The sequence below is a fragment of the Siphateles boraxobius genome, unplaced genomic scaffold, assembly GCF_051911475.1.
Source record: "Siphateles boraxobius isolate OS27281-9 unplaced genomic scaffold, OSU_SipBor_1 8, whole genome shotgun sequence".
NCBI classification, from domain to species: domain Eukaryota; kingdom Metazoa; phylum Chordata; class Actinopteri; order Cypriniformes; family Leuciscidae; genus Siphateles; species Siphateles boraxobius.
The window spans coordinates 801,509-823,369 of NW_027509208.1; the positions used below are offsets into that span (position 1 = coordinate 801,509).

The window sequence follows — 21,861 nt, forward strand, 5'->3', positions numbered from 1 at the left end:
TATGCATAATGCAGATGGCAGCATTCGCACTCAACGCCGAAAGGCTTTGAACCTCCTCATGCACGGATTTGAAGTCTCCTTTCTCCAAGCTGTCTAACAAGACAAAGAGAATTACTATTTCATGTATTATACTTCCCTGCTTTGCAGAAAACCTGTTTAATCTGCTACGGATTCAAGGGTTATCAAACAGTGCAAGAACCGTAGAGGGATGTAATCCTCAACACCTGTCCCTCCTTACCATCCACTTGGGGACCAGGGATGTTAACATTCCATTAGATCAGGGGAACATCGATATGAGCAGCTTTTGTTTTCTATAGCACTGGTTCTTCTGATTGGGTCGAGGACAGAAGGAAAATACAATACTAAGCTTGTTGCCTAAAATGCCACGTGAAAGTGAAGAAATGAACACTATCACATATTAATATTCCAATAATCAAGAACAACAATATAAACTATTTAATTTATATATATATATATATATATATATATATATATATATATATATATATATATATATATATATATATATATATATATACACACACATATATATACATACATTAAAATGTATTGTATATTATATTTTTAACAAATATATTATAAATAATATTACAAATAATCAACAAATACAATTAATATTTTTAGCAATTATTTATATATATATATATATATATATATATATATATATATTAACAATATAATTAATAAAGATGTTTTTATTATTATTATTATTACTACTACTATTATTATTATTAAATGCCTGAGATCCTAAAAACAATACGGTCAATAATATTTTCAAGATACACAAACCCTATTTTGATAAATATTCGTCCAGATATTAAAACAAAAATGCTCCATTCTTTTGTAGTCTTCAGAAATCATTCTATTATTTTGATTTGCTGCTCAAGAAACATTATTATTGATGTTGAAAGCAATTGTGCCACACACACACACACACACACACACACACACACACACACACACACACACACACACACACACACACACACACACACACACACACACACACACACACACACACATATATATACAGTATATCATTCCAAGGACAATTTTGGCACTTGTCCAATGTTAAATCTGGATCCTGAAGCTAAACTAGTTGAGAACCACTGATCCACAAACTGTTGTGTTACCGTAAAGATCACCAAAGGGTTGTTAGTGGGGTCTTCATAAAGGGAGAGGAGAAACAGGAAAAGGTTGTAGAGGGATACAGTACCTTCTGATATTCGTCCTTGGAGCGCAATGCCTCGCTGAGTTGTTCCTGTGTGTATGTGTAGATGGTTGATCGATAGGTCGTTCCAACATCGTTGCCCTGGCGCATTCCTATCAAAGAAAAGGCAGCGATATGTCAGTGCTAAAAATAAGAGAACTGAGGATCTGTTCACAAGACAAATGTACATTGTTATTTGTGTTTACAAATGTAAATTTTAATTTTTGGGTGAACTACTCTTTATGTAGCCAGTGATTACAGTTTATAAAGTTATAAATATGGATACATTTCTTACAAAAATGCATCGCTTCGCTTCAGAAGGCCTTTATTAACCCCTGGATCAGTATGGATTACTTTTATGATGGATGAATGCGCTTTTTTTTTGGGTGTTTGGCTGAAAGAAGAAAGTCATATTCACCTAGGATGGCTTAAGGGGGTGACATATTTTTGGGTGAACTAACCCTTTAACCTGTTAAGTGTCACCCCCCCTTTTTTTGAATAGACATGAAAATGCACATTCCAAACTTAAATGGTATAGGATAAGAATCCTTTGGAATATAGACATAAAATTGGTCTTGTTTTAAAGAAGACATTTGGCAGATTTTTGTTGAAGTGAAATAAATTAAGAAAGTGAAACAGAAAAAAAGTTACAGAAGTTTGAGTTTATGAAAATGTACGATTTAAAAAAATTAATTATTCATATTTTATATAAAATATATATTTTCAAAACCTGGACAACTCTTAAACTGCAAAAAAATCAATGCCAAAAATCTGAACAAGTTGTGTTTCAAATTTTAGGTTGATATCTCAAGAAATGAGCTTTCAGTAAGATTTTGTTTGGGCGCAGTACCAAACTTTTTCACTAGGTCACAACCAGACTCCATTACTGCCCATATAAGGGCGCCTCCATTTCCATATGTGGTTTGAGTGATCTGAACCATCATTTTCACAATTTTCATACAATTTATAAAGTAGACATCCTATTCAGAAGTAGTATTGGAAGTTTGGCAGATTTTGATATGAATTAAACCTTGAATAAACACATAAAAGAAAACATATGTGCGTTATAGCTCGCGGCCACATCACAAATGGTGAATCTATTATTTTTTCTTTATATTTAAAACATTTTCAGACCTTTTTTTTCTAAAATAATTGAATGCTTGCCATCTTTTGAACTCTTGGCATGAAAACAAACTGGTTTCTACCCTTCTTTCATGATTTTTCATGTTCATTGCTATTTCAAAATAAAGGTCTGAACACGCCTAGGAGTATGAAAATATTCTTGTTGCAAATTAATAAATTACGGCTCCTCTGTAATTTGTTTTGAGAATCAGTAACCAAATATGGAAACTAGAGATTGTAAGCTTTCAAATGATATATAGTTTGTCAAGATTAGTTTAGGTTTAGTATAGATTATTACTGTTTTAAATATGTAATGGATTTGGGCCCACCGGTGGGCCCATGACACTTAAGAGGTTAAATGTAGACACCTGAGAACTAAAGTAAGTCATGTATCCCTGATGTAATCATGCAGTGCAGCCACTCAGTACATCTTCTGTGGGTCCAAATTTAGCATCTATTAGTACTTTAGTCTCTTGGGAAACAAACTCCCAATCAACCAGATATGAAATCTTGGAAAGAGTGCAATTTTTAATTAAAGCTCCGTTCTATCTGTTCTTGATCCAGATATGACTTCATAGATTTATAGCTGATTCTACATATGCGTCCTGAACAGATATTTTTGTTGCCTGGGAACAGTACATTAACCATGCTGAAGAAACTTTACTGGGACTATTACTGGTGTCGTTATAGCTGTAAACCCATTTTTTTAATTACTTCGTTTTTCTATAAGGTTTTTTAGCAAGTTTTTTATATTCTTTAAAACAGAAGCAAAACCATGATTTCACTGTGAACATATATAAGTATAAGAACGAGATGAGTGTTAGTCATCACCACAGACACAATCAGGACATTATACAGGCCATCTCGATGAGTCTGAATGTGATTGGATGGCCGAGACACTTTAATCTCCGATCTGAATTCTCTGTTCATGATTGCGGCCACTCAAACTGTTGCCTCTCTTCTTTGTGAATTCATGAGCCTCTCGTACCTCACACACCACTGGAACTTAAGACTGTCTAAAGTTTAAGAGCTTTTTACAGGTTTTTAAATGGCTCTTTGTTCTTAGCTTTTCTTAAATTAACACTGCGCTAAACAAAAATTACTGTGTACTGAGTTTCAACTTATAATCGCCCTGTCTCAAATGGCACACTTCATGTGCACTTGTGGTCTTACAATGGCTGCCGCGTTCGCTTCCCAGTTAAGTCAACGAGACTGTCCTATTTGGCCCTGTCCCAAATGGCGCACTTTATGCGGACTTTCGGTCTCGTGGACTTAAATTGCACGTGCTCGCCGAGTCAACGAGTCCGTAGGCCGTCCCATTTAGCATTTTAACGCTCTGAAGTGTGCCCCCTTTGTACCCTTGAAGCGGTCTTCAAAAAGCCCGCATAGATGCAGGCTCCACCCACTTTAACTACCCAGGAATCCTTGCGAAATGCCAATCAGAAAACGGATGGGAGGAGATTTCGCTCACGGACTGTTAACATGGCTTTATGATATAGGCGTACATTTTACCAGTTGTTACTTACAGTTTATACAAACATTATCGACCAGTGGTTGATATCTCAAACATAATAATAGCGTGTTAAATAATACGATCGCATTATGATTCATTGCATAAATAGAACCGAATGTCATGGCTTTACTGAGTCATATAAACGTAGTATGAATATTGAAACCTATACATTTTTCTTAAACTCATTTACATTTTAATTTTGTGTTAAAATTGAACATTATGTATTATGTACAACTGTATTGATCATTTACATAACCATGACATCAATTCTAATGCCCAGGTGGCATATACAATTACAGAACTGTAAAAGCAGGCTGTGTAGTTCACATGGACATAAGATTTGGGAAAATAAAATAAATCCTGTTCTCGATGCTAAAGACTGTAATCTTTTTTAATGATATTTATGATATTTTTCTAATAAAGGGACTGATGAGATGACCTTTAAGTTTATTCAGCTTCGATGTCTGAGCTGAGACCTTCTTCCTGTTTCTGGCGTGACGATCGAGTCTGTCCCAAAAATACCTCTCAATGCGCCCTCGCGGACTCGCGCTAAGGGCCCTATAGGTCTGCACTACATGACGTCACCAAAGTGTGGACTCTGAGGAAGTCCACAAGTCCAGAGTGTGCCATTTGGGACAGGGCCTTTGTCATTTTAGGTTTCAGAAGGGTGCTCGCAAGCGCCCCCTTTGCGGTTGATATGTGCCCTTGATGCACACTTTTGCCAAGCCCACAGCAAACTTCTACCTGACAGTCAAATTGGCATTATGCCACAAAAGTGTGGACTCATAGGAAGATCGCAAGAATTTAGGGTTCCATTTGGGACAGAGCCAATGAACTAAATATAATCTTAAAGAGGCAGTTCACTCCAAAATGAAAGTCTGTCATCATTTACTCAGCCTCATGTTGTTCAACTCCTTTTGTTCTTCTTCTGTGGAACACAAAAGGAAACCCATGTCTTGGATGCTCTTTTCCATTCAATAAAAGTGAATATAGACAGAGGCTTTTAAAATTCAAATAAATAAAGTATCAAAAAAGTTTTCCATGTGACTCATTGTCTACGTTCAAAGTGTTCTGATGCAATTAAATTGCTGGATGTGAAGAACAGACTACAATTTATTTAGTGAAAATCTTCTAGCAATGCTATATCTTGATTCAATATCCTATAAGGGAAAATAATTATTTTTAAGAATATTTAAAAAAGGCCCAAAATATACTTCATATACGTAGATAATTCTAATAATAAATTAAACAAATTTTCAATAAGTTTTAGTTTTAACATTTCCTTATATCTTTTTGGCCATTTTTGTATTTTTTCATTGCAATAAAATATTTTTCCCAAAATGTGTTTTAAGATTTCTTTAATATCCTCACAAAGCTACCATAACACTTTAGAGGACTTGGAATATAATACGCAAAGTAATATGGACTACTTGGTGCTTTTTGGAGCTCCACACTTCCCCATTCACATTCACGGCATAGGGGGAAAAACAGCTGAACTTCTTTGTGTTCCACATAAGAAAGAAAGCCATACAGGTATGGAACGACAAGAGGGGGAGTCAAAAAGACAGAATTTTTATTTTTGAAGAGCAAACCATCCCTTTAGGATATTATTTTGTGACAGAATGAAATGTTACCTTGTGTGGGATTGTGGCTTTCCCAGAATACCTTGAGCAACTGTGCAAAGTTGATTTTCTCAGGCTCATAGACCACACGAACCACCTCTGAGTGCCCTGTTTTACCTGCGTGAGGAAGAAGAGCAGAGGTGCCTGTGTAAACATCATTGCCGAAGAGTCACAGTGCACACACACACACACACACTCGGGTTAAACAGAGGTGGTCTGGGGTCCCATTCCAGTAAGGTCATCAAGGGTCAGTGATCTTGGCTTGACTGGCCGCGTCTCTAGCGGAAGGGTCAGTCCTCCATATTGATTGACTTTATGTGTCTTTTGACCCTGTCATAAAAGTACAAGGGCAGTCGATCTACCTGTGCTCATTGCATCAGCTGGGTGCTTTTCAATAAGCTGAAAAAGAAATCTAACCTGAAGGAGAAAGCCATGAAAAACGCATAAGAGGAAGAGAGCTTGCTCTAGAAGGACTCGTAAAAGCAAGAAATTTCTTTGAAATGACTCTTTGTGGGTTAGCAAGCTTGGAGGAGAAGCATAGAGGAGCATCAAACAAACACAAGCACACTACATTACACACTCAACCTGATGATTATGCTCTCTTTAAGGCTGGATTTAAACAACAGCACAGCCATTAGTAACAATCGAAAGGGAAGACAAGTTGGTCAGACTGAGATGACAGTGAGAATTGCAGATGTCTTTTCTTTTCCGACATCTGTAAAACAACAACCTCTGAGCAAAACTGCAAGGTGTTTTTGTTATTGGTATTATCCTACAGAGGCCATCTAAGTTTTATCAAAGTATTAAGACAATTATTTTCAAATTCATTCAGGTAAAAACAAAATGGGGGGTGGGGGGGGGTTTGGGGGGTATTTCCACTCGCTGTCTGCATTGTTTAACAGCCCAATTCACTAAAAGAATTGATATAATTACAAAATTTACATGTCACAAGTGTTAGGTTCTAAGTGTCAGGTTGTGTTTGCACTAAAAATTTTACAATGATTTGATATGAATACAGTCCGGTGCTACTTTAGCACATTTAGTGCTTTAAGTGGATTGTAAGGCATCAGTAAATAATTCAGGTTCTGAATATATATATATATATATTTCTAAGTGTGTTTCTGTGTTTGCATTAATTTCAGTGCATAAATACACTTCCAAAAACAGGATTCATAGTATTATCTAGCTATTTTTATGACTATGTCTATATACTACATTCGCATGATGAGCAACATGTTGCAAATTAATCAGGGAACATGAAACCGCTGTGACTAGAACCCCAAAACTGAAAAACCAAGGTCCTAATTCCATATCTCCCATCATTAATTTATTACCAAAGAAGTCTGCTTAATAATCTCTGGTTCAGTCTTATGGGGGGCCTTCCTCTACGTTATCTCCAGTAAATCTATATTGCTTTAATATTAAAAAAGTAATAAAGGACTAACCTGTGGGGTTATTTTCATTACCAGGCAAGACGACAGAGGGGTAGTAACATTATCAGAGCTGAGATATGGAAAACCAAAGCCGTGCCATTGGCCATACACCCAGGGCCGTCACTTCAATTCACACCATACACTCAGCATTGTAATAATACATTTAGCGAGCCGGCTCTTCGCAATGTTCCCAGCCGTCCCTCTCTGATGACGGCCCTGCATATACCCTAAATTAAACATAGGACCAAGTTGAAAGGTATTACAACACTTTTGTTGTCTGGGAACTACATTAACTTCAAAGAACAATGCCATGGATTCGCTCACACCTGGGTTATTATCGTTAACTAAACTAAAACTATGAAGAACTTTTCCGTTAATTGACTTAAAGCTGAAATAAAATAAAAATATTAGTTGAAAAACTTAAACTAAATGAAAATTAGAAATGTTGCCTTTTAAAAAATTACCCCATCGGTGCACAGTCCCAAACTAAAACTGACCTAAAAATAAATTAAACTTAAATAGCAATGAAATATTAATTAAATAGAAAAAATATTACAATGACAAAAGCACATAACTAAAATTAAGATAAAACATAAAAATAAAAGCTAATTCAAAATATTAATATATCTGAATTAAAGTAAAAAACTAAAACAACACTGGCTTACACACTCAATAAAATAAAACATAGCTTTAATTTTAACATGAAATAAAATAAATAGAAAAGGAACGGTACTTTGCATTTTTATTACAACACACGCACACACACACACACACACACATACATACATACATACCATATATATATATATATATATATGTTTTACTTTCCTTTTTCCTTCATTCACAGTTTTCATACACAAAATAAGCCAGTCTTAAAAAAAATGATATAAATGTGTGTATATACAGATATATATTGGATTCCTAGATACATTTCCTAGAAAATACACCGTCCAATTTTAAAGAAAATTTTGTTAAAGGTTGTGTCAAGAATGAGTATTGGGTAGCACTTTTCTTAAAGCCTTTATAAAGAATGCATTTTAAAAGTATTTTTAATGCATTAATTGTGCTTTGTAATGCACCTTATAATGCATTGTATGGCTCATGAATAACTGTAACCACAGTTACAATAGATTATATTACTTATGTTATGTTACGCCTTTTAGTGTAATGCATTAAAACATATGACAATCAACCAATTTCAGATGGAACAAATAATCTGCAAATAACAATGCATTATCAATGTACATTATGAATACCTACATAATGAATTATACATAAAGGCTTTAAGTAAAGTGCTACCGAGTTTTCTTTAGGAGACGGTTTGTATGTCTTTGAATTAGATGAGTCAAGGTCTAATGATCATAGTCCCAATTCAATATAAACCATGCAATTTCTTATTAAAGGGCAAGCAAACTTATTTTCTCACCAAAGTCAAATTTTACAGTACTTGCATTAGGCACTTGTTAATTTGGATACTGCAGTTGCATCTTCTCTCATCCATCTATAATCTTTTTATAGATAGAGAAATACACATGAGCAGTATAAAATGACTGCAACAGCAAAAGAGAGCTACATTTCTGCACTCGTTGTAACCTTTCCACAGTATTTTATGCAAATGTTCGTAGATTCAGCGATAAGACAATGGTTTTCTAATGGAGGCATAAGAGCCGGCAGCATTATCCTCCAACTGCGTTATGCATGTTGGCTTATGGAAGAGTAATGAACCCATTGAACCTGTTCCTACACTTCCCACTCCTCTCTTTACATTCATCCCTCCCTCCCTCCCTCTTGATTTCTATTCCTCTCTTTCTGCTCAGCTTTCTTCCCTTCTTCATTTCCTCTTTGAAGCATCTTGCCTATTTTTCTTCCCATCTCCCAGTCCCAGCTCCGATCCCTTTTCTCAACCCCCATTTATTTTGGGTGAAATCCCCTCACCCACCCCCTCTTCGGGCTGTGTCGTTCTAGACACGGTGAAGGTCAACCACAGGCGGCCATATTTGCTGCAGCTTGAGACTAAGCCAAGGTACAGCTGTGATGTAAGTAGTAGTCAAGGGAAGTGCCTTTTACAGACCGTCAATACAAGTGGGAGCAGTCAAAACTACAATCCACTGAAATTCAGAGATAATGGTTGTGTGTGATACTGAAAAGGCACAAGCACACCATCCTCTCATGATTTGTCTTTGTGCAGCTCTGATTCGGTTTCAAAAAATGGGTGAAAAGAGAGACTTCGAGCTGCTTCAGTTTTAAGGGTCATTCTATGAAACTGGTGCTTTTTCCAGTTTATAAGGTGCATTTTAAAGTATTTTTGTAAGATCTGAAACAATCTATTAAATAATTTGTTTAACTGATAATAAATGGCACTAATATATATATATATATATATATATATATATATATATATATATATATATATATATATATAGTTCTTTCGAACAAAACCAAATGCAAATTGCTTATTAAAATGATTTCTGTAGGATCAAGTGACACTGAAGCCTGGATAACCTGGTAATGATTGCTGAAAATGCAGCTTTGACATCACAGGAATATATTTAACTATATATATATACTTCAAGAAAAACTGCAAGCTGATATCAACTATAGAGTTTTTTTTTTTTTTTTTTTTACACATCTTTATGTTAAGGGGGCAAATATCACCCGCTTTGTAGAATGACCCATAAAATGCTATTTTCTATGATTGTTTGCGTTGGTGGCTTTATCTTTAGTGCATGTTTCTGCTTGGCGGACATATACCTTTTAATCCCCTGTTGACACAAGGTCTTGTGCAGACAGGACTGAGATTAACACAGAAAGAGAGAGTGCGTAGACAAAGCGAGAGAGCATTTAAGGATCATGGCACGTCCCCTCCCCCTCAGATGCATAAGTTAAATCCTGTGTATGATTCTATCGTACTGCTATAAAACCTAGTAGGCTGCCTATATTTTAAGACATCAAGGCAGACTCCTGAATGCACTGGGGGAGAAAAAAATCCCAGAATACACTGTGACAAGCTCTGTAAAATAAAAAAAATAAAAAATAAAAATAAACCTCTCAAGATGGTGGATAAAGCAAAAGGACTGGAGATATACATATAATTCATTCAATAATAAAAAGCATATTTAACATTTTTTAGAATATTTTTAAGTTTAATAAAATGATTAAAAGTAGACTACTATTCTGAGTTGTGTTTAATATAATGTTTTGATATAATAGTTATCTATTTTTATAGATTTAAAAATAATTTATTCCTGTAATTTATTCCTGCAATGGAGAAGCTTATTTCTTCTTCAAGTCTTCATTGAACCGGTTACGACTACTAGACTATAATTCTGAGCCCTATTTGTATGGTACTCTGCCTATGTAGTGCATTTAGTCACTTATGAGGTTTCATTTAGTCAAGATGCTGCCTTACCAGACAAATAATCTTTAGGATTTGGAAGTCGGAAGACGCCCCTTCTTTTCAGGAATGGATAACAGAACTAGGTAAAGTGTCCGCATTTGAAGTAATGTCTTATAAAAAGACTGATGAAATAAATCTATACTATAAGAAAAGGTCCAGGTTCTTATCTGATTTGGAAAAGGGGCAGTAATAATTGTGTAAGAAACATGCCCACACTCGAAAGTGTAATTGTGATGGTGTATATATATGTATGCTATTATTTTCTTTTTCCTCTCCATGGTATGCCCAAAGTTATCTTAATTGAACCTAATTGTATAAAAGTCGGGAGGGAGAGGGTTGGCGACTTTGGAGAAAAAAAAAAAAAAGTTGATTCTATACATATGTATTGTTGTATTCTGGAAGTTTTTTTTGTGGAATCAATAAAAAAAACTGTCAATCTGAAAAAAAGATGCTGCATTAGAAGCTAGCTGTCATTGTAGGCAGTGAGGCAGCTCACTAGGTTTTGAAAAAGATTTTATTGAAAGAAATGAAGCCATGCATTTGCAAGTCATATCTAAGAACACAACATAAACATCAGCCTTATCTTCCCATTTCTTCTAAAATCCTGTTACTTGTTTCAAAAGGATGTCAGCATTCAAACCCTGTGGAGGAGCACAGAGTGTTGCCAACCATTTCAGCACCAGCATTCATTTCAGCACCAGCCAGTGGACAGCTCCCCTGCGCTTTCAGCACCGCACGCCGTATATAGCAGTTGTAGTAATGGACCACCTGCTGAATCATCACACCCGGCTTTAAAACAGCTTTGATTCTCAAAATATACAGTTTTTAAGAAAAAGAAGGAATTTAAATATAAATGCCCTGCAGTGAGATGCATGTTTGCGTCTAAACTTCATAGTAAGGAATAGCTGTGCACTCTGTGAGAGACCATTAAAGCAAATTCACTCGATAGGAAATCGCTGTGAACACAGGGAAAGCTCGGGAGATCAAAGCCCAGGCCTGCCATGCTTTTCTAGGCTGAGGAAAACTACCAGAGTAAGTTTGAGCTGAGAAAATCATCTGCTGAATACGTCAGGACTCAGAATGTTGGATTCATTTCATTCAATTTATTTTTCAAAAACAATATTTTGTGCATTTTTTTTTTTTTTTTTGGAAAAGAATTGCAAAGTAACAAAAAATGAAATGGTAGCAATCTTGTGTTAATTTTAAAAATGTGTGCTCTTTGTACACTCCTGTTTAGATGTTTGGGGTCTGTAAGACCGTTTCATGCTTTTGAAAGAGGTCTCTTATGCTCACCATGCCTGCATTTATTTTAATCAGAGTATCAGTTGTGGAATATTATTACAATTTAATATAATTTTTTCTGTTTTAATATATTCTAAAATAAATCCAGACAGTAATCTATTCCTTTGAAGACTGCTGAAAATTCAGCTTTGCCATCAAGTGTCAGAAATCATTGTAATATGCTGATATGGTGCTCAAGAATAATTTCTTATTATTATCAGACATTATCACAGATTATTATTATTTTGTGGAAACTGTGATTTTTATATTAATTTTGAATTTTATATACACTTTGATGAATGGTTAAAAGTACAGCTTTTATTTGAAATTAATTTTTTTGTAACCATGTAAAAGTCCTCTTACTGTCACTTTTGACAATTTAATGCATCCTTGTTGAGTGACTGAGTGTATAAAAAATAAAATAGGATTACTGCATTCCTATTCTGTTTTCCCGTCTTGTTTTTTGAAGGAAAAGCCTACTATTCTAAATCACAAATCCTGTAGGATATGGAAGGGGAGGCTTGGACCTTACTACTACTACTACTACACTACTACTACTACTACTACTACTACTACTACTACTACTACTAATAATAATAATAATAATAGGCCAACAGCTGGCACAGCTAAGGCAAAACCAGCCATAAACACCCTTCTTGATTACTGCATTCAAGCAGAAGCGTCATGGTGATTTTTGAACGGGCAAATCTCGACAGTATGAGCATGTGTTGTTTTGTATTGGTATATTAGCCAGTTACTGGATTATTGCTATTTGAGCAAGTGTTATCATTTTAAGTATAAGCATATATGAATGCCATCTGGATGCTTACAGATGTTACGAAAAAGAACAAGACTATAATTACAGAACAAATTCTGTTCAGAATTCTGATTTCTACTCTTCAATTAGTGAAGTTCTCATAGATATTTTACCGCCATTCCAACTCATTCAACACCAAAACAGTTCATGTATAATTTTTGATACTCAAACTGTGCACACATTCTTTACGTGGCAGGAGCTCCACAGACAATAAGTGACTGACAGCTTGGAAATGGTAATCAGAGACATACCTGTGCACACCTCCTCATAGGTCGCATTTGGGGTGTAACCACCAGAATAGCCCACTTGAGTGGAATAGACCCCCTTTTGCTTCCAGAATTTCCTCTCCGCTCCCCAGAAACAGCCCATGCCTGTGTTAAAAACATTAAAGAAAAAATAAATATTCCTAACACACAGCCATAGCCAATAACCAATAACTGATCCAAAACATCATATTTCTGTTATTGCCAGAAATTAAAAAGATAGTATTGATTCTGAGAACATGTATGCATTTGATGGACACTTTTAAATTGCATTCAAAGTATACATTTACAAACTATACACATACATTTCATGCATTCCATGGAAAATCAAACCCATGACTTTGGGTTGCTAGCACCATGTTCAATTGTTAAAAAAATAGTCCGAATGACTTCCCTTTCCTCAATAAAGCTATCATACAGCTTCAAAAGACATGGAATTTAGTGCATATGGAGTCATATGGACTGCTTTTATAATACTTTTTGGATGCTTTTAAGATTTTTCGGCTTTGGAGCTTGACAGAAAAAAATACCTAGAAAATACATAGAAAATTTCCAAACATGTGAAAAGTGTTTAAGAGAGATAAGAGTAACTAAAAAATGACCATTTTAATTTGGGGGTGAACTATCCCTTTAAAATGACATAGTCAATAAGATTCTGCAGTGTATCAGAAGTTTTTTACTGTATGTTTGATCAAATAAATTCAGCTTTGGTGTGCATAAGAAGCTTCTTTCAAAAGCATAAAAAACCCTCTCTTTTTTCTTTGCCGTGTGTTTTTGTGTTGTGCTGGGAACGAGCCTCCTCTAGCACCGTCCCACTGGTGTTAAATCAGGTCCTATTTTTTCTTTTCAAAGCTCTATATTTTAGCTATGAATTTACAATCCCATAAAACTAAAGACTCCTCCATCACGCATTTACTCAGGGCCAATAAAAACACATCAACCACCATAAAACTAACACCCGCTGTAAGCATTTATTACCAAATAATACTTTAACAGTAAAAATAAATGAGAGGGTAAATAGTACATCGTTATCTACTGCAACATCCCACGGGTGGAAAGTAATTCAATTGTTGAAGAAGAAGAAAAACGCACACGACTGTCGGCTTGACCAGATTTCTCTGATTTACAAGCTGCTGTGGAGAAGCGAGCATAAGGCGTATGATAGAGAATCTAGAATCTGGAGCTCAATTACGCTGGCCCAGAGGGACACCCGAACGCCAAGACTATAAGATGACGCTTTCACATGGGGGACGTCAATGTTCGGAGCGCTGTGCGTGCCGTCTAGCAGGAAGAAAGGCACATTTTCATTGAGTCAAAGGTACCTGAGTTACCCTTCATCGCTCTCAGTGGGGGGTTTGTGATTTGCAAAGATGCATACATACTTTGAATATTATTTTATTTGTATTTAAGACCCTGTGATAAAACAGCCATTTAATTCCTGTCCGCCATGATGAATTACACAGTTTGAGGCCTAAATAAAGAAAAAAGGGAGGCTGTACAAATGCATTTATTAAAGAGATCCTAATCAGCAGTGTGCAATTAATCGGCACACCCCTCCCCTTTATTTTCCTCATCCTTTTGCAGTTTTGGGTTTTGCGCTTCTTCAAGGGGATGAGGGGGTGAATGAGGGGACTAATTACCTTCCACTGCCGGTCGTCTACCCCCATGCCACGATAACACACACACACACACACACACATATATCTCACAGCTCGGATCACTTACCGAATAAAACCATCTGCAATCCCTCTGGGAACGGTGGTACTGTCCTGTTACCATTCACGTCATGCTTAGCTGCAGGACACAGGGGAAACAATGGAGAGAATGCCCTTATAAATCAACACAATGTCAACAGGACTTCATAATGTGCTCTTCCCGACGCAAAAACACCACAACTCACTGTAGGGAAGAAACTCCCAGGAGGATAGCGGCTCTATTCCTATGCAGCTCATTAAGTTAAACCCATAAGTTTTGGCTTTATTCCTTTATCTTTTACTTTAGGAGCACCGGGAAGATAGGAAAGGACATAGGGAAGGTTAAAGGAGGGGAGGGGAAACAACACCTGGCCGGATTAATGTATGTCAATGCGATGTTTTAACATGTGACAGGGATACAGATGGGCCAAGGCATGGAAAACCATTGCGTGGATTAGACTAAATAGAGGTTACCGGGTTCAACATCTGGGCGCTGCCATGCCGGAGCTTCTACATGCACATACTGTATGAGTATGTTGCTATGGCAGCAGGGCATGCCGATACAGCCATGACTAATGGCAGACCAGACTGATGCATGCAGTTCACTGTAACTCACTCACGGCCACACTAATCCTGAACTCAACCACTTTTAATTAGGGGAAAGCTTCAAAAGTTAATTATGCTCCAAAGAATTAGGAAATTGATAAATAAATTAATAAATGTTCAGACCTTATTATTTTTTAAAAATTCAGTTAAATTAAATAAATAAATAGCTAAACAAACAAATAAATAAATGCCTGTTCAGTACACAGACTACTTTAATAAATAAATAAATAAATAAATAAATACATAAAATGTTCCATGGGTTGAACTTTTTTTTTTTTACATATATAAAAATAAAATAAAAGTTTAGTCAATTATTTGCCATTTTTTCTGTTAAATAAATAGAAAAAATAGCCAATAATGGTTTTTTTCCCATTTGTTAAATAAAAAAATTAAAATAAATGAATGTTCAGTCCATTGTTGTCTCTATTTTCTTTCATTTCAAAGTCATATCTATAAAATGTTTTTGCATGCAAGGTCAGTGGTGTGTTTCACAAGGGGCTTTCTGAAATGTGGCTGTGTTAAATGATGATAAAAAAAAAATAATAATAAAAAAAAAAATATATATATATATATATATATCAATTGGTGGTGAAACAGAGTGCAAATCTTCTTTTGGCACAGTAAACCTTTCCATTTTAGAATTAAAATGGCACTCGAACAATACAGTGAAAAGAAAGGCTTTCTGTGGAGGCCACAGTTCTAATCTAATCTGTGTAAGTGGACTGAAGAGAAGCATTAGAACAGACTTCATTAAATCACTTTTACATTCAGACTCTCTGTGCTGATCGGTTTCAACCGCTCAACACTCTCTTACAGCGTACAGTACATTGAGCAAAAAATCCATGTAGTCTATTCATTCAATATCAATCAATATAAAAAGAGAGAACACCGGCTAGAAGAATAAGAGTTGCTTCACCCTAAAATGAAACGGTGGAACACAAAAGTAGATTATTTTATTTCTTTTTTTCTTTTCTTTTTTTTTTTTTAGAAAAATATCCTGGTTGCTCTTTTCAAAATAATGACAATGAATCAGAATGGACTCAAAAACACCATAAAAATAACATAAAACTGGTCCATGTAACTCTATATTGCACTATATGTATAGGCTGACTAATATGAGAAGCAAATCAGTCCATGTCATACAAATCATTTAAGCCAGTGTTGTGATACAGTGAAAAGTAGTATGGACCACTTGTAGAGCGCTTTCTTAGTCATTTTGGAGCTTGACAATACAGACAAACAGGATATTCTTTAAAAATTCATCTTAAGTCTTCCAATGAAAAGAATGAATAAAAAAAATAAACTATTTTGATTTTAAAACAACAACCCATGTTTCCACTGTACGCTAAAAATAACATGCAGAACAATAAATGTTCTAGAACTAAAAAACTTTTGTCAAATGACCTCAATAACTTTTAATTTTCACTTTTTACATAATTATTTCACTTTTTAATATTTAATATTTTATCTTATAATATTACATTTTTCAATTAATATTACATTTTGCCAGTCCAATCAAATAATGCATGAAAAAGGACTGAAAAGAAAAACCGTGGCTGATACTGCTTTCAGTTCTTTCGTCACACTTGACAAGTCACACATACTGCTTTACAAAATACAGTAATCCATGTGGTGTCATCTAGGTGTTCTTTACAGAAATACGCTTTCAAAATCAGTTAAAAGCAGGCCATTCAGATCTCCCATATGTTGCTCAGGCCTGGTCTGCAGTGCGAGGCATATAGTGGAATAGTCTTATTGATCTGCAGTGCGTCATTTTGAAAAGTAGCTTGCCTTACAATAAGAACAGTGTTGGTCAGTGGCTGTACTTCTGCCTTTCAGTGAGAGAAGAGTGACCAGGGTAGGGTTGCGCCACAAGACAGGTATAAAAGGTACAAGCCTGTGTACTGGACGGCTTTGCTAAGGGGAATAACTCCCATGAAGCATTGTGAAAAGGTGAATAGAAGTAAAAACAATGGAGAAATATAAAAATGCTCATTTAAAAAAATCCCATGAAGCATTGTGAACAGAAGTTCTCTCAGACTGTTTGGCATGGTAATGGGTATAACAATGTTGGTATATTTGGTCTTGGCTGAATAGATCTAATCTGCTGCAGAGCTAATGCCAATACATGCATCGCATGCTGGTGTGAACAAGAAAGACATGCTGTTGCTGTACAATATAGCGCACATGAACTACTCGTAGCAGATCTACAGTATACAGGTGGAGCTGGGCAAGGCGGAGGGTTTCTGAAAGCGCGTCGCACTGCTAAGGCAAATGCTAACCAAGTATTTGAAGGTTGAGCATGTGAGATCATTGGCTACTGATACAGCAGGACCAATCAGCTGTGACCAATAAAGAATGATGTGATTTCAAGCAGGTTAAGTTGAGATTGCGTTCAATGACAGAACTTTGTATTTGTGTTGAAATTTTGTGAATTTTTTCCTTCATTCTAACTTTTGCCTCACGTAACGACGGTAAAAATAAGTTGATTAAATAGGATCCTATTTACTTAACTAGGCTACTACTGATCATAATACTTTTATATGGAGCATAAATAACATTCAGAAACTGTTTTTAAAATGAACAAGGCTCAATAAATAAATACGGTAACACTTTATTTTACAGTGTTCTTGTTACTTATGTTACATGTAATTACCATAGTAATAACAGTAAATTATGCATAATTACATGCAACTAACCCTCAACCAAATCCTAATCCTACCCTAACCCTATAGTAAGTACATGTAGTTAATTAATATTACACTGTACTTAAATATTTAATTACACTGTAACAATGACACCTTAAATAAAGTGTAACCATAAATACTACAAAAAAAACCCACAAGAAATTACATTTATTTATTATGACTGATTTTATTTGACAAGCACAATACGGAGCGATGCATTGGCGTATACATATATCTAAAGAATTACTCTGTCAGGTAAAACAAGAGCTTATTGATGCAGTCAGTCTGCTATTTTATTCCAACCGTTACTCCTGATCGGAGGTAAATATTTAGTTTATATGTAGAGTCACGCTTCAACTGAGTTTAATGGTGCAACGCAAAAATATTCAATAGTGCGCAAGTTGTAACTTACTGTCCATTTACGTCAAAACTAGACTATTTGTAACTTCCGCACAGCTGGTGCACACGACCCAGCCACAACCCTCGCTGAGCTACACAGCTCTCTATTAGCCTCTCACCACGCTCCTGCTCTCTAATGGCCAGCACTCACCTTAGCTGTATTTTATATAGCTAGTGTATGGTTACATCTCAACCCATTCCATCATGTTGAATCCAAAGCACTCAGCTCTCTCTGCGTGACCTCAGAACACAGATGCTGAGATTGACAGATGCTTGGAGGCAGATAGTATGAAAAAAAATGGATATGAACTTACATGACCTTTCCTGTCATATGCAATTACTTGATTTATATATTTTTTTTAAATCATTCAAATTCAGACTGATTCACGAATGAATCATTCAGACGTATTTGGTTCAAATGATTAATTGAAAAGAATTAAAATGATTCATGTCTTTTGTAATATGAACAAGAATTATTTATTTCTGCAAATGTCACTTTAGGGGCTTCATAGACATCTCTTTTTACTGTACACATGAACAACATCAAGTTGGTTTTATATATTTTAAGAATAAATATTTATATATATAATTTATTATATCAATTTAAGAATTAATTAATTTAATAAATTCAATTAAAATAAATCAATACATTAAAACACATTATTATATAAATGATAAGTATATATATATATATATATATACATACATGTTATTTTTATATCATTTATATTATAATCTGTATCTATCTATCTATTATCATCACACCACATTAAAGTGTTAAAATATACACATTAAAATATACCACATTTCCGCTCTCTTAGACTGTTCTGTCCGGGTTTTGGATAAATAACTATGCCTAGGAGCCCTTTTCGTAAAGCCGAAAAATCTGTCTGAATATATATAAATTCATATTCATAGAATTTAATAATAAACAAATAAAATATTACTGAAATGTTTTCCAATGAGATGTTTTTCCCCCCTTAATGCAGACAGAAAAGTGTTGACAGTGAGGCCTTGCATTATAGAGAAGCGCAAGCCGAGGAAAGCTGCAAGCTAGCATGCGTGTTCATGCCTGAACCCCTCATTATATCGAACCAAGAGACCGGGAGAGATCCGACTGCAGAATGACAGGGAAACCGGCACAGAGTCCTCCGTGCTCCTGCAGTTCATCCCTTGCTGCAGTGTGTAAAAAAGCACAATCGCACCAAGGCCTTTTCTCCGCCGCGGCTAATGCCCACCTACCACATCTCTCTACTTTCATTATCTTAACGCAGAGCCGGTAATTGTCGCCTTTCTGGAACAACAGAAGCATATTCATTAATAGTCGGACACCCCCCACAGTCAGATAAACAATCTAAATGTAAATGTCAGCAGGCAAAGACAATGAGTCGAGACAGAATATTAATGGCTCAAATCTAAGCGTGGCACGCTTTCCTCTCAGACGAAGAGGTTGGGGGGGGGGGTGGGGGGCACAACCGAGGGGGAGGGGGGAGGGGTATTATGAAGCATTCTCTCCATCCATCCCTCGCTCTCTGCATCTTCTCTACACCCCCCTAGTTAATCCAGTGCCATGTGCCTTTGATTCGCCCCTCCCACAACATCATTGAAATTCATATATGTATATGCTTTGCATTTTATTAATCACTACTGATCAGAAGCGCTTTTGGCTTTGGCTGAAAGAGGCAGGGCTTCATTAATGTATCCAGAAAGAAAAATAACATCTATTGGCTCTCAAAATAAATTTTTCAAGAAGTCCAAGTATGAATATAGTCGTGCTTAAATCATTTATGCATCAAAGCTAAGAAAATTATTAGGACAAAAACATATTTTTTGTGCTCCCTAATTACCTTGTTCTTGACAAACAGACAAAATAAATTATTCTCACTAATAATTAACACTAGGAGAAGAAACAGTATCATCAATCAAATTTTCTTTGCATTTATGCACACCTCAAGCATTCTTCTGGCCAAAAGTTTGGTCAGGGACAACTTGTACGTCTCGTTTAACAATGATATTCTTCACAAGAAGAGGGGCTCCCAGAACCATTTTCATGAATAAACATCACTGACATGTTAAAATCGAACATTTATAAGGATTGAGAACGGTAGAGGCATGGGGTCTAATAAGGAAGACAGTGCCATGACAGTCCCACCCCTGAAGCAAACATTTCCGCTCTCTTAGACTGCTCTGTCCGGGTTTTGGATGAATAACTATGCCTAGGAGCCCTTTTCGTAAAGCCGAAAAATCTGTCTGAATAATGAGGCTAATCACAGGAAAGTCTTTATCCGTGCTGGCATTTGCACTCTCTGCCAGCCAATGCCATTCCTGCGCAGCGCTCTTCGAGTTAGTGCTGCTCTATTTCAGCTCCGCACACCATAGCTATAAATATTCTATTAAATATGTAGAGCTCCTTAAAGAAAAGCCAACTTGGACTGTCAGACAAATATTAAGCGGTATTTAAGTCACCATCATTTATGATCATCAGTATCCTTTGGTACTGTCACTTTAAGCTCATTTAGCCACATGTTTGAAAAAAACCAAACACAAGAGTTATAAATAAAGGTAAATTGTAAGTTACAAAGATGAAATTATATATATATATATATATATATATATATATATATATATATATATATATATATATATATATATATATATATATATATATGTATATGAAACGAAGGAATCACACAGGTAAAGTAATCAACAGGTTTATTTGTAGAAGTATGTGATCACAACAATGGAACATCTATCGCTATGGTGCTATCTATCTATCTATCTATCTATCTATCGCTATGGTGCTATCTATCTATCTATCTATCTATCTATCGCTATGGTGCTATCTATCTATCTATCTATCTATCGCTATGGTGCTATCTATCTATCTATCTATCTATCTATCTATCTATCTATCTATCTATCTATCGCTATGGTGCTATCTATCTATCTATCTATCTATCGCTATGGTGCTATCTATCTATCTATCTATCTATCTATCGCTATGGTGCTATCTATCTATCTATCTATCTATCTATCTATCTATCGCTATGGTGCTATCTATCTATCTATCTATCTATCTATCTATCTATCTATCGCTATGGTGCTATCTATCTATCTATCTATCTATCGCTATGGTGCTATCTATCTATCTATCTATCTATCGCTATGGTGCTATCTATCTATCTATCTATCGCTATGGTGCTATCTATCTATCTATCTATCTATCTATCTATCTATCTATCTATCTATCTATCTATCGCTATGGTGCTATCTATCTATCTATCTATCTATCTATCTATCTATCTATCTATCTATCTATCTATCTATCTATCTATCTATCTATCTATCTATCGCTATGGTGCTATCTATCTATCTATCGCTATGGTGCTATCTATCTATCTATCTATCTATCGCTATGGTGCTATCTATCTATCTATCTATCTATCGCTATGGTGCTATCTATCTATCTATCTATCGCTATGGTGCTATCTATCTATCTATCTATCTATCTATCTATCTATCTATCTATCTATCTCTATGGTGCTATCTATCTATCTATCTATCTATCTATCTATCTATCTATCTATCGCTATGGTGCTATCTATCTATCTATCTATCTATCTATCTATCTATCTATCTATCGCTATGGTGCTATCTATCTATCTATCTATCTATCTATCTATCTATCTATCGCTATGGTGCTATCTATCTATCTATCTATCTATCTATCTATCTATCTATCTATCTATCTATCTATCTATCTATCTATCTATCGCTATGGTGCTATCTATCTATC

At 35.4% G+C, this 21,861-nt stretch overlaps 2 protein-coding genes across 2 annotated transcripts in view; both read right to left on the reverse strand.

Annotated features, from left to right (window-relative positions):
- LOC143729596 (uncharacterized) overlaps positions 1-21,861 on the reverse strand; it is a 700,608-nt gene that overhangs the window by 242,445 nt on the left and 436,302 nt on the right. The gene's annotated exons all lie outside the window — the stretch shown is intronic.
- Positions 1-21,861, reverse strand: part of msraa (methionine sulfoxide reductase Aa) — an 82,174-nt gene that overhangs the window by 20,725 nt on the left and 39,588 nt on the right. The window contains exons 2-5 of the mRNA XM_077219386.1: positions 14,405-14,473; positions 12,668-12,787; positions 5,501-5,605; positions 1,238-1,344 (exon numbers count right to left, since the gene is read on the reverse strand). Coding sequence (XP_077075501.1) covers positions 1,238-1,344; positions 5,501-5,605; positions 12,668-12,787; positions 14,405-14,473 — 401 coding nt within the window. The remainder of the gene's footprint in view (positions 1-1,237; positions 1,345-5,500; positions 5,606-12,667; positions 12,788-14,404; positions 14,474-21,861) is intronic.